This window comes from Rhinoderma darwinii, chromosome 2, assembly GCF_050947455.1.
Source record: "Rhinoderma darwinii isolate aRhiDar2 chromosome 2, aRhiDar2.hap1, whole genome shotgun sequence".
Taxonomy (NCBI): Eukaryota; Metazoa; Chordata; class Amphibia; order Anura; family Rhinodermatidae; genus Rhinoderma; species Rhinoderma darwinii.
In genome coordinates, this window is record NC_134688.1 from 215749845 (window position 1) to 215764771 (window position 14927).

The 14927-nt window shown below is 42.1% G+C and overlaps 1 protein-coding gene across 3 annotated transcripts in view; it reads right to left on the bottom strand.

Moving 5' to 3' along the window:
- Nucleotides 1-14927, bottom strand: part of AKAP1 (A-kinase anchoring protein 1) — a 53636-nt gene that overhangs the window by 20929 nt on the left and 17780 nt on the right. For all 3 annotated transcript variants that reach the window (XM_075852825.1, XM_075852826.1, XM_075852827.1), the window contains exons 3-6: nt 13902-14032; nt 7620-7746; nt 7415-7539; nt 4643-4820 (exon numbers count right to left, since the gene is read on the bottom strand). In XM_075852825.1, coding sequence (XP_075708940.1) covers nt 4643-4820; nt 7415-7539; nt 7620-7746; nt 13902-14032 — 561 coding nt within the window. The remainder of the gene's footprint in view (nt 1-4642; nt 4821-7414; nt 7540-7619; nt 7747-13901; nt 14033-14927) is intronic.

Here is a 14927-nt window from a genome sequence, read left to right on the forward strand (position 1 = left end):
ATGAAAAGGCAGAGACTGTTTCGTCAAAAACTGGCAGGAGTAGGACCGGTCCTATTGTTGACGGAACGCCCGCACGGTTCAGTTAAAACAAAAGTGTGCATGGCCCCATTGAAATGAATGTGCCAGGGTGCCATCCGTTAAAACGGATAGCACCCTGACGAAAAAAACTGAAGTGGGCATGAGGCCTTAAGGTTCAGTTTGATTTTGGCTTAATACATGCAAAATCTGCAGCAAATCTGCACTGTGTGAACAGGGCCATGTGGTGTAAACCTATTGATAAATCTGCCCCACTGAATTGATTATCTATACAGAATTCTGCTACAGAAAATATTTTACAAACTCAAATTGTTATTCTGTATTCCACAGTGGATTACAGTTCCAGCCGCCACGTGGATGAGCTTTGAGCAAATCTCATCCGCATGTGGCAAAGCATTTTCTGTACGGAAATCAAAGAATGCTGCAGATTTTCAAATACACAGAATGCTAAGTCTGTTCTGGATGTTCACTGCAGATTTTACACTTTTCAAGGTAGAAGGGAGTAAAATCTGCAGCAAAATAAGAACACATCATATCAGTCTTGTGTGAATCCACTTTTTTTTTTTGGGCAACCCCTCACCATATGCCCTCTGAAGGACAGCTGGCATCTGTGCATTACAAACACCTGTTAACTTCAATTAGCCGTGTGTGGCCTATTCTCCTGCAACAATGGCTCACTGCCATAAGAGCTGCACATGGGGTGCCAGAAGCCCATGAACTCAACATGCTTAAAGGGGAACCTGTCATCTGCATTATGCTGACCACACAGACTTCCAGTGTCACTTTTGCGTTAATGTTAAGGAGTTTTGGCGCACTTACATTTTAATCCTTGACAGCACATGGCCAGCACAGCAAGAGAAGAGTCACACTTAATGAGCTGCCGTTCCCTCCACAGATTACTCCATATGAACAGTATTAGGGAGACTTCCATCATTCAGCGTAGAGTAGGTGGAGAGAGCAGAAGCTCATTAATAATTGGGACTTCTCTGGCTGCGGGCTGCCAAGGATTAAAATAAAAAGTTCACCAAAACTACTTAGAGAACATTTCACCTCCCCATACATGTGCAGCTGAGTGAAGCATGTAATAGGCAAGGCTCCACAAACCCTGGGGCACTAATTTTTTTTTCCTATCCTCGTCCGTTTAGATATCGCCCATTATAAATGACGCCGATATTTAAATAACCCCCTGAACTGTCAATGGGGCGTGTAACATCGCTGTGACACTGTCCAATCAACTACAGACAGTGCCACAGAAAGACCTGGAGACTGGAGAGCTTGTACGCACGCTCACTCACTCTTCAGCTCTCGGCAGACAAGGACGACAGGACTGATCTCTCGCGAGATCATGGGAGCTTGTCTGCCGGGAGCTGAAGTGTGGAGTGAGAGCGTGTGCCTCTCCAGCTCTCGCTGTAACACTGTCTGTAGCTGATTGGACAGTGTCACAGCGATGTTACACACCCCCTTGCCAATTACACGCCCCATTGGCAGTTCAGGGGGTTATTTAAATATCGGGCGCTAAAAATAACGGCACAGATATCTAAATAATGAAGGATAGGAAATAAATGTAAAGTGCCCCAGGGCTTGTACAGCCCTGCCTTTCACATGTTGCACATAAGTCACAGACCACTGAAATCTGTGGGGAACTGCTTTATGCTGCCCTAGCAAGATAAAGATGACAGGTTCCCTTTAATGTAAGAAAAAAAATTAAATAAGTTTTCTAAAGTGGACAGGTATTCTTGTATTATCTAAACTTGGAAAGAGCAGCTTATAACCAAATCATGACCTTTTAAAACGTAAACCCCACGATATGTACCACCAAGATTGTCATCATATACCACAATAAGGATATATTAACAGGCAAGGCCCTGTTCACTTCACATTTTTGCCGAATGTTTAACACATCAGGAGCCATTTACACATATATATATATATGTGTGCGCACGTGTGTGTATTTATGCAAACACACACACGTGTTGAGTAAATAAACACACCTTAACCCCTTAAGGACACGGACAATTTTGGCCTTGACAGAGCAATTGTTTTACATTTCCCTCTTTGCATCCTGACGCTCATAACTCTTACTTTTTGTACGGCGTAGTTGTATGAGACTTTGTTTTTTGCGGGACGAGTTGTACTTTATGTAGGTACCATTTTTTGGTACAAATACATTATCGTTTAAATTCTATACATTTTTATTTTGGCGAAAATGCAGAAAAAAAACCAGTTGCGCAGCAGGTTTAATTTTTTTTTTTTACACCATACACCGATCATAAATAATGTTATCCGTTTGTTGTACAGGTTGTTACGGTCGTGGCGATACCAAATATGTCTATATTATTTCATGTTTTGGAACTTATATTTTTAAAAAGTTTATTATAAAAAGTGTGTGTATTTTTTTTACTTTTTATTTATTTATTTATTATAAAAAAAAAATTACATTCATGTAACTTTTTTTTAATCCCATAAAGGGATTTATCATTTTGATTTTTATTTTGTAACTGCAATGTACTGGCATAGATCTATATGCCAGTACATTAGCCTGTGTACTGATTGTACACAGGCAGTTGTTAGGGCAGAGCTCAATATGCCCTAACAGGAAATATGTTCAGACAGCCCTGGGGTCCTTCACTGGACCCTGGGCTGTCTGCACATACGAGTTGTGGGCTTTGATCGCGTCAGTTATTTTCTCTGACGCGATCAATGTGCAGTCCCCCCTCTTTGAATGCCGCGATCTGCTTTCATCGCGGCGTTCAAAGGGTTAACGGTGGAGAGAAGATGTTTCTCTCCCCTCCGCTGTCAGAGTGGGGCCATGGCTGTGTATTACAGCCGTTGCCCCACTCTCGATCACGCGCACAGACGCACGCAGAGACGGCTGTCACACAGGACGAGTATGCTCGTCCTAATGCGAAGTGCTCGCCAATCAGGATGAGCATACTCGTCCTGTGTCGGCAACCAGTATAAGGTTTTTTCCCAGATTATGAAAAACGCAGAAGAGTACCTGCGCGTCTGAATGCTCACCAGGGTATCGCACGACAGTTCATAATTTTTTTAATTATCTTGCCCAGCTCTGTTTTGATGCTGCCAGGGCTTTCCGTGGGCAGGGTTACCATGTAAAAGGACTACAATTCATGATTCTTCTCCCCTCTAAGAAATTGTCTATATTTACAGCTGCCTGCATGTGCCTCTATTACAAGGTGTAAGGTAGTGCTGCATTTACAGTCTGCTACAGCTCTGTAAAACAGGACAGACAACAGGGAGCATGTGACTTTACTTCTTCAAATAACCATGTGTTCAGAATACAAATCATCACACTAACAGGAGTTAAACACCAGGAGCTCTGTCACGTGACTGCACACGAGAATGGCTTAGAGACATTTCAGCTACAGACAGCACACTAGTGACTGATCTTACTGCAGTTAAACCATCTGCATGGAATTTTTAAAGATCAGAAAAACCCTTTAAAAGAAAATAAAAATAAATCACCCATTAATTTAGCATTGAATACAATAAAAAAAGTTTAAGGCGTATTCACATTGTGTGGTCTTACAGCGTGGCTGAAAACCACAATGAAAGAGTAATGCGATTTTGCAGCTAGCACAGAAACCACAGCAAAATCGCACCGGTTGTTATTCAAATTCCCTTTCATAGTAAAACAAACAAACACACATTATATATATATATATATATATATAATTTCTCTATTTGGCAACTAAAGGGATTATCCGGGGACCAAAAATTGCATTGCATTAATATTTTCTATGTGAAAAGAAGTCCCTTACTAATTTTAAATTCGGTACTAAATAGTGTAGTTCAAACCCGGTGAATTGTTCCCGGAAGTCCTGGAGCTTTTCTAATATTGACGACACACCAAGACGGCCCCACGTGTCTTCCTGTGCTGTTCGTATCGGCACGTTATCAAGCAAATGACCGCAATGGGCTGTCACATTGCCTATTGAGTCCCCAAGCAGAGTATCAGCTAGCGCTTTGCTCGGGACACCAGCACTGCTCCTGACGTCACTGTCCATATTTGGTCAGTAACTTCAGGGGTTTCCTATCGCTGGAGTTCCCAGGCAGTCCATATATGGACAGTGATGTTGGCAGCAGTGCTCAAGTCCCGAGGCAGAGCATAAGCTCTGCTCGGGGACTGGAGCAATGCTGCAGTCACTGTGACTGACCAAATACGGATAGGGATGTCGGGAGCAGTGCCGGAGTCCCGAGCAAAGCGCAAGCTGATGCCCTGTTTGGGTACTCCAGCAATAGGCAATGCGACAGCCCCTTGAGGTCATGCGCTTGATAACACGCCAGCACGAACGGAACAGGAAGCAAGCCCTCTGTCACGTGGGGCAGTGTCCACGTGTCATCAATATTAGAAAAGCTATAGGACTTCCGGGAACATTTCACTGGGTTTCAACTGCATGATTCAGTACCGAATTATAAATTAAAGTACATTTGTAAGTGACTTTTCACATAAAAAAAAACATTGCAATTTTGGGGCCCTGGATAACCCCTTTAAGTACCCAAATATTAGGAAAGCACAGATACTTTCTACCCTTTGAACATAAATATATTTAAAAAAAAGTTAGCATAAATGCAAAAATTATCTTGCCTTCTACTGGTGTGGGCAACGTTGGAACACCAGGCTGCGAGTAACAGAGATACATCTGCTGATCCAAGCCACGAAGTGCATGAAATGTTGGATGCGTATGCTGTTGAACAAACATGTGTCCTGCATTGACCACGTTGACCACAATCACCTCAACCGTCACACCATCTGGAAGCATAAGCTACAACAAAAAATAGACTACTACTTTAGAAAACCATGTTTAAATACATTCATTTTTAAATACTATATTCGGAACCTCATCTGTTAGCCAGACCAGAGAATGGCTACAAGCAGTGGCTCTTCGGAGGACCCAGCACGTCTGTACATTAACCCCTTAAGTGCCAGCCTATTTTGGGCCCTCAGAGCTAAACTATTTTTTTTTAAGGCCACATTTTCAATAGGCATAACCTATTTTCCCGTTGACACAGCTCTATGACGGCTTATTTTTCTTTTGCAGGACAAGTTTTTATTGGCATGATTTTAGGGTACATGCACCAACCAGCCATAACAATAAATCGGATTTCATTTGTGCTGCCCTGTCTGGAGGGTAGCAGAAGGCGATAGACGCTGATTTCAGTATCACTTACTATTGTTCCGCTGTTTAGGAGTATTTAATAGTTCTACTTGCTGTGCTGCAAGCATGAGTCCAAGTATACCCAGTCACGTTCTGCCCTCCACCCGCTGATTTCACATTTCTCTATATTACTGTGCATAGAGAGAAGTGTCAATCAGCAGCTGGAGGGCAGGGAGAGCATGAAAATACTTGGACTCATGCTTGTAGCCCTGGAAGGGTGCCTCAAGTATAACTACTAAATACTCCTCAACATTAACAATAGGTGACAGCATGCTGAAATCAGTGTCAAACTTCTTTATGCAGCCCTTAGACAGGGCAGCCTACGTATGTGACAACCCTGACAGGTGACGTGAATGACAGATTATCTTGTTACAATGGCGCCCAAGAAGGGGTGGGATATATTAGGCAGCAAGTGAACAGTCAGTTCCTGAAGTTAATGGCTTGAAAGGAGGAAAAATGAGCATTTGTAAGGATCTGAGAGACTTTGACAAGGGCCAAATTGCAATGGTTAGATGACTGGGTCAGAGAATTTCAAAACGGTAGGTCTTGTGGGGTGTTCCAGCATGCAGTGGTTATGGTACCTACCAAAGGAAGGACAAACCGTGAACTGGCAACAGTGTCATGGGCACCTGAAGCTCAGTGATGCGCATAGGGAGCTCAGGCTAGAACGAACTCTAAGAGCTACTGTAGCACAAATTGCTGAAAAAGTTAAATGCTGGAGATGATAGACCGGTGTCGGAACACAGTGCATAGCAGCTTGCTGTGTATGAGGCTGCGTAGGACATGCTGACCCCTATGCATTGCTGTAAGCACCTGAAATGGGCATAAAAGAATCAGAACTGTATCATGGAGGAATGGAAGAAGGTGGCCTGGTCTGATGAATCACATTTTCTTTTATATCATGTGGATGGCAAGGTGCGTGTGTGTTGCTTACTGGTGAAGAGATGGCAGTATTGAAAGCTAGCAAGCTGACAGAGGTAGTGTGATGCACTGGGCAATGTTCTGCTGGAAAAATTTGGGTCCTGGCATTCATGTGGATATTACTTGGTCTTCAAAAATGTTTAGGTAGATGGTACGTGTCCCTTCATGGCAACGGTACTCCCTAATGGCAGTGCCCTCTTTCAGCAGAATAATGCACCCTGCCAAAGTGCAAAAGTTGTTCAGAAATAGTTTGAGGTTTCACTTCTATTGGAAAACATTGTAGCACAGCAAGCTACGCGGTTTTCTACTTACATAGTCGGAAATTACAAGTCGTAGCGGGAACAGAGAAACATAGAACAGGGTTTAGGGTGCTCTGTTCCAGAGATAGGTGCGGGTCCCAGAGGTTGGACCCGCATCTGACATTTATGCCATAAAGGTCCCTGATGGGGAAAAGCCCCTTTAAATGGCCATACTACCCATGAGCAGACTTCACACCTCTGTTAAATGGTGATGTGGAGCTTGTGTAATTGATTCCTCTCAGGCAATTACCTGAGTAGGACAAAATTGTTTAACATACAGCATGCACATTTTGCTTTAGGGTATGTTCACACGGCCTATACTTGGCCGTTTTTCGGGCCGTAAACGGCCGATAAATCGGAAGCAGAACGCCTCCAAACATCTGCCCATTGATTTCAATGGGGAAAAAAACGGCGTACTGTTCAGATGCGCCATTTTTTTACGCGGCCGTTTTGAAAAACGGCCGCGAAAAAGTGCAGGACACTACTTGGGACGTTTATTGGAGCAGTTTTTCATTGACTATTGAAAAAAGCTCCAAAAATGGCCATAAAAAAATGCAGCGAAAAAAGCCGCAAAAAACGCGAGTGGCTTAAAAAAAAAAGTCTGAAAATCAGGAGCGTATTTTCGGACGTCTTTGCGTTTGTGTGAACATACCCTTACAGGTTCCCAAACAGGAGATTTGGGAACGGTTCAGTTGATGTGGTAGCACCCACTTAGCTGTAGATTTATTTTTCCCAGAACTGAATGCCAGTACATTTTAATTTATACGTTTTTATAGAAGGCAACTTGACATGAGTGAACGCAACAATGTCACATCACAACACTGCATCAGGTCACGGGCCATGGCCAACAACGCAGCTGTAGGTCAAGAAATGGGAATTGTAATAGGTAAGAGTTTGACCACTAATAGCAGTGTCAATTTATAGCAATACAATTCACAATAATCACTCAAATTAAAAGTACATGCTGAATGTGCAACTTACCCATGAAGTCATGGGAAGGGAGTGTAATGCCAAAGAAGGGGGAGGTGCGTAGATGTTCGTGAGGTTGAGTTCTTTAAATTTCTTTCCTATAAGACTCAGTGCTCTGTCAACCTGCTGCTGAGACCCTGTTAAAAAAATAATAATAATTTGTGAAAACAGCACTTACAATTGAACAATTATAAATATTTTTTAAAAATACACTTACCTTCTATGTGACATATTTGAAAATCTTGTGTGTAAGGCAGTGTAGAAATGTAAATCTTGGCACCAGATGACTCTTTCAGGAAGCTTACATATCTGCCTTGCTTACCAATTAGGCGGCCAACCAAATGCTTCAAACAGGAGAAAAAAAATATATAAATTAACAAAAAAATTGTCACTACAAAGTTCAAAACTTACTTGAAACCTAATGCATCTGGCATCCGTCAGGCAGGTCCAGTATACCTTTTTAAAAACTGTATAGGAAAGAGTGGTCTGCTGCGCTTTCCTATACAGTGGGCCACTACAAAAATTAAATAAAATGTATACCGCACGTCGGGAGTGGTGGATGCACCTTTTGGTTGGTCATTGCCATTTTGCACTGTGTAACTCTTTGGGTAAAACTGCATTATTTTCCATCAATCGTTCGCTTGATGCATAAAGGGTAACTAAACGTTTGACACGTTAGAAGTTTTGATCGGTGGGGGTTCCGAGACCCCCACCAATTGCGAAAATGAAGCGGCAGAAGTACTCGTGTGGGCGCTTAGCCGCTTCGTTTGTTCGGCTTTTTCCGGAGAGCCAATGCGTCGGAGTACAGGCTCATAGACTTTCTATTGAGTGCATACTCTGATACAATGACTTCCAGAAAAAGCCAAACAGAAACTAAGCAGCGGAGTGCCAACACGAGCACTTCTGCCGCTTCATTTTAGCGATTGGTGGGGGTCTTTGTGCTTGGACACCCACCAATCACTATGACATGTCAGATGTTTGTCAAACGTGATTTGATTCTGACTCTTATTTGGCTTGATGGTATTTTCCCTATAATGCCTTTGTATGACTTGGTAGAAATAGGCACCACAGATTATACAGTATATTTTTAGATCATTGCACTTATGCTTTTGCATTTATTGACAAACAATTTTAACGGCTGTATTGCACTGATGGATTTTTACTACAGGTTCATCACTTCATGTGTTTTTGTGTATATATGTACACAAAATATATTTTGTCTAGCACTTTTCTTCATATGGATAGATCAATTACAAATCAGTAGAAAAAAAAATAAAAAAATAAAAATATGTGGTCTGCTTTTTTAGGCTCTGTTCACATCTGCGTTGGGGTCCCGTTCTGACGCTCCATCAGTACGGTACCCTGAACAGACACAAACTGACTTTCCGTTTCCATCACCATTGATTTCAATGGTGATGTATCCGCTGCCTGTGGTTTCCGTTTGTCTCTGTTCTGCACCAGACCCGTCGGTTTGCCGGAAGAAATAGCGTAGTAGACTACGCTATTACTGTTCAAGGAAATCCGTTCTGATGGAAATCTCTGACAGAACATCAGAAAGGGACCCCAACGCAGATGTGAACGAAGCCTTACATGTGGATGACAGTTCAAGTTCATGCCGCCTTGTTTATAATAGGTGATATTTGTTAAAAAAGATGCTAATATAAATAAACACAATAGGAGATTTAACCCCTTAGTGACCAGCCTATTTTAGGCCCTAATGACCAACTATATTTTAATTTTTCTATAGTCTCATTCAAAGAGCTAAAACTTTAATTTTTCTTTTGACATAGCTGTATGAGGACTTGTATTTTGCGGGATTAGTTGTACTTTTTAATGGCACCATTTTGGGGTACATATTTTTTTTTATGAACTTTTTTTGGGGGGGGGGGATAGGAAAAAAAATGAAAAACTAAATTCCACCATTTTTCTATGCGGTTTAAATTGACGCCGTTCACTGTGCAGTGTAAATAACGTTCCCTTTATTCTATGGGTCGGTACGATTACAACGATTCCACATATGTAGAGGTTTTGTGTTTTACAACTTTTGCACAATAAAAACTTTGGAACTAAAATTCATTTTATTTTTTGCATCGTCGCTTTCCAGGAACCGTAATTTTTTTATTTTTCTGTCAATGTAGTGATTCTTTGGGGGTTTTTTTTCTGCGGGACAAGACGTAGTTTTGATTGGTAATGTTTTGGGGTACATGGGGCTTATTGATTAACTTTGACTGACTTTTTGGGAGACAATGGAAAAAAAAACAGCAATTTCACCATTGTTTTTTGGTTTAAATGACATATTAAGTTTATTGCTTGAATTATTACGGTCGCGGCAATAATATATATGTGTACATTTTATTTTTTTATACTTTTACTAAATAAAACCACTATGTAAAAAAAAAAAAAAAGGTTTATTTTTTTTTAAACTGCAATTTTTATTTCACATTACTTCTTTTTTTTGGTCCCAGTATGGGACTCTACTATGCTAGCTTTAGATCGCTGCTATAATGCTTTGGTTTACTTCGTATACTAAAGTATAATTGCCCGTCAGTGTAAATTGGACGGGAAATCTATTAAAGGGAATGTGTTGCCAGCAAAATATGTTTTGTTTTTTTTAGTTAAAGAGGCTCTGTCACCAGATTTTGCAACCCCTATCTCCTATTGCAGCAGATAGGCGCTGCAACGTAGATTACAGTAAAGTTTTTATTTTTAAAAAACGAGCATTTTTGGCCAAGTTATGACCATTTTTGTAGTTATGCAAATGAGGCTTGCAAAAGTCCAAGTGGGTGTGTTTAACCCCTTAGTGACCACTAATACGCCTTTTTACGTGATTCACTACTGGGCTTTAGGCTAGGCTGACGCCTTTTCACGTCAGCCTAGTCTAAGTCCTGCACGGGTCTCCCGTGCAGGCAGGAGCCGGGGCTCTGCTGTCTGATGACAGCTGAGCTCCTGCTCCAACGCCCGCGATCGAAGTTTACTTTGATCGCGGCCGTTTAACCCGTTAAATGCCGCCAATAGCGACCGCGGCATTTAACTTTGTTTACAGAGGGAGTGCGCTCCCTCTGTCACCCATCGGCGGCCCGCGAATGCAATCGCGGGTCTCCGATGGGGTGTCATGGCAGCCGGGGGACTGATAAAAGCCCCCAGGTCTGCCCTGGACATATGCCTGTTAGGACGCGCCGGAGGCACGTCCTAACAGATTGCCTGTCAGATTTACACTGACAGGCAATAATGCTCTGGTATAGGAAGTATACCAGAGCATTATAGCAGCGATCGGAACATCGCACAGTAAAGTCCCCTAGTGGGACTAATAAAATAAGTCAAAGTGAAATAAAGATTATTAATAAAAAGTACAGTAAAAAAAAAAATAAAACCATTTTTTTCCATAAAAAGTGGTTTTATTTAGTAAAAGTGTAAAAAAAAAAAAAAAAGTACACATATGTGGTATCACCGCGACCGTAATGACTCCATTAATAAAGTTAATATGTAATTTAAACCGCAAAGTGAACACCGTAAAAAAAAAAACGACAAAACTATGGCGAAAGTGCAATTTTTTTCCATTGCCCCCCAAAAAAAGTCATAATAAAAATGAATCAATAAGTCCCATGTACCCCAAAACAGTACCATTCAAAACTACGTCTTGTCCCGCAGAAAACAAGCCCAAAAAATCACTACATTGATGGAAAAATAAAACAATTACGGCTCTTGGAAAGAGACGATGCAAAAACAAATAATATTAGTTCAAAAGTGTTTCTATTGTGCAAAAGTCGTAAAACATAAAAAAACCTCCACATATGTGGTATCGCCGTAATCGTACCGACCCATAGAATAAAGGTAACATGTTATTTACGTCGCATAGTGAACGGCGTCAATTTAAAAACGCATAGAACAATGGCGGAATTTCAGTTTTTTTTTATAATCCACCCAAAAAGGTTAATAAAAGTTAATATAAAAATTATATGTACCCAAAAATGGTGCCATTAAAAAGCACAACTAATCCCGCAAAAAACAAGTCCTCATACCGCTATGTAGACGAAAAAATAAAAACGTTATAGCTCTTTGAATGCGACTATAGAAAAACGAATAAAATAGCTTGGTCATTAAGGCCTAAAATGGGCTGGTCACTAAGGGGTTAAAAGTAAAACTGGGCGTGTATTATGTGCGTACATCGGGGCGTTTTTTTTACTAGCTGGGCGTTCTGATAAGTATCATCCACTTCTCTTCAGAACGCCCAGCTTCTGCCAGATCACGCTGTGACGTCACTCACAGGTCCTGCATCTTGTCAGACGAGCGAGGACACATCGGCACCAGAGGCTACAGTTGATTCTGCAGCAGCATCAGCGTTTGCAGGTAAGTAGCTACATCGATTTACCTGCAAACGCCGATGCTGCTGCAGAATCATCTGTAGCCTCTGGTGCCGATGTGTCCTCGCTCGTCTGACACGATGCAGGACCTGTGAGTGACGTCACAGCATGATCTGGCAGAAGCTGGGCGTTCTGAAGAGAAGTGGATGATACTTCTCATCAGAACGCCCAGCTAGTAAAAGTATTAAAAACGCCCCGATGTACGCACATAATACACGCCCACTTGGACTTTTACTTTTAAACACACCCACTTGGACTTTTGCAAGCCTCATTTGCATAACTACAAAAATGGTCATAACTTGGCCAAAAATGCTCGTTTTTTAAAAATAAAAACGTTACTGTAATCTGGGTTGCAGATAGGGGTTGCAAAATCCGGTGACAGAGCCTCTTTAAACAATTAGTGTGTGGGTGATTAAACATTGTTCTAATTTTTTTATTTTTTTCACGAGTCAGGAAATATTATAAATTGGATTCAATTTATAATATTTCCCAGCACTGGTCACTAGATGGAGCACTTCCCAAAATTGCAGCATTGCATGTGGTAAAGCAACCACATTGCTTTATGCTGCAAAATTGGGAAAAAATCCCTCGCTCTAGTGAGCTCTCAGAATCCCCCCCTCCTTTATCCTGGCTAGTGCCGGGAGAAACGAGGGGTTTGAACGGTCTAACCTCCTACACTGTGTGTCGCCATTTTTTGAGCTAACACACAGTGTAGGTTTACATACACTAGTAAAACACACTGAAACACGAACATACATAGAAATCACTTACCTGCTCCAGTCGCCGCCGCTCCCTCCGGTCCGTCCGCTGCTCCATGTGCACAAGTCCGGAAGCCGCGACCGGAAGTAGTAATCTTACTGCCCGGCCGCGACTTCCGGTCCACAGGAAAATGGCGCCGGACGGGGCGCATTTCAAATCGGACTGTGTTCCCACACACACGGCGTACACCAAAGTGGATGGAACGGGCCCCGTTCGCAGTCCCTATGGGACTGGAGCTGCCGTATTCCATGTCTGTATGTGTCGTTAATGGACACATACAGAAATGGGAAAAAAAAATGGCAGCCACCATAGGGAAGAAAAAGTGTAAAAATAGAAAAAAGTAACACAAACAAATATAAACGTTTTTAATAAAACCCTAACATAACACTGATATAAAAAAAAAAAATGTTGGTGACACTGTTCCTTTAACACCTAATAGGCATATGCCCAGGGCAGACCTGGGGGCTTTTATCAGGCCCCCGGCTGCCATGGTAGCCCATCTGAGGCCCACGATTGCATTTGCGGGCCGCAGATGGGCAAGAGAGGGAGCTCCCTCCCTCTGTAAACAAGTTAAACTGGTTAAATGGCCACGAACAAAGTAAACTTTGATCACGGTCGGAGCCTGGCTGTCAGACAGCCGAGCCCCAGCTCCAGCCTGCATGGGACACCCGTGCAGGTCTTACTGGGCCACCGTGAAAAGGAGACGGCCTAGCCCAAGGCCCCTTAGTGGCTGCTGTGAAAAGGCGTATTGATGGTCACTAAGGGGTTAACAATACTGTCCAAGGATGCCTGAATTTACAAGTTAGCTAAATTTTTCTCAACTTGCTAGGCACATTAGATACATTTGTCTTTATGCCATCCCATGTAAAATGCATTTTGCATTCCATGCAACTTTTAATCGCACCCTTTTTTCTAAACTCCATCTACTAGTAAATTTGTCACGATGGACACAAATCATGTCCAATAACTTGTTTTAAAGCATTGTGGGGAACAATGCAGAAAAGGAGTCTTGAGACCTTGACTGCAGCCAAGTAAAAATACAATCTTTTTTTACTATACTTTTGTCTTTTTTGACACAAAGTATTTGACGTTGCACAATCTTTTTTATAAAATGTAAATGAGTTTATTTTAAACAGAACGCTTACAACGTGCCTCTACCTTGCTAAGCCCCACAGAGTGAAATTTATGGCCGCTAGGAGCTGTCGTACCTTTCCACTATAATTTAGGCTAGTGTTTTTTGTAAGCAGTACTGTCCTTATAGTATGGACAAGACTTGACAGCATAAGCTCCCTCTCCTCTTCCTCGGCCAACTGGAGACACTCTAAATTAGTGTGTTCACCTATGAACTCCCCATTTAACCTCTCTATAACCTCTCTTACCTTTGGCACTTCAATCTCCCAGATGACAAGCTCAGCCTTTTTTACTTCCATCTTCTGCTTTACATTTTGGACTTCAGTCTTTCCCAGAGCAAAACCACTGTCCACAGAGTCCATACTATTTACATCTGAACCTGCAAAACGCATAGTCAAACTCACATAGGTTCACTTTGGTCATAACAAAACTCAAATATGAAACTTTGTGTGGAGAAAAAAAACCATGTTTGTTGTTACTAAATGCAGCAGCTCTAAGGCATTATGCACACGGCCGTGCCTGTAATCACTGCCCGCGATTGCGAGTACGGCTGGCCGCCGACTGCCGCTTTTTCGTGCTGTGCTCCCATACAAAATATGGGAGCACGACCCGTAAAAATGGAAAAGTAGGACATGCTCCATAATTCCCGGCATGGTTCTACGGCACGGACACCCTTCCGTAGCGATACGGAAGCAATTACTGAGGTTTTTTACGGTCGTGTGCATGAGTCCTTAAAATGTAAGAAAACTAATTTAAAGAGAATATGTGAGAACTGAATAAAATACATGCACAGATCTTAAAGAGCATCTGTCACCAACTTTTTGCTTCCCTCAGAGAGCAGCATAAGATAGTGGCGGAGATGCGGATTTCAGCGTCATAGGTGTTACGTGTACGGTTTGTAAAACATACATTGTAATCAGTACAGTGCTCGCATCACTGAGAAAGGGTCTGGCGTATTCATGAGGTGCCGATAAACATGCCTTCCCACCACTGATTGACAGTTTCTCCCAGCAGTACTTTTCTCCCTGGAGTAAATGGTCCGTGGCAGGAGGGCATGTTTATCGGCACCTCATGAACATGCCAGACACTTTCTCACAGCGCGATGCACTGATTATATCCCCTCATCTACAGATAACACTTATAATGCTGAAATCAGCATCTCTGCCACTATCTTATGGTGCCCTCCGTGAAGGCAGCAAAAAGGTGGTGACACTCATATTTAATGAGCATTGTGATGACACACAAAGGGCTTAGGTGGTGTTTTTCCAGGCAAT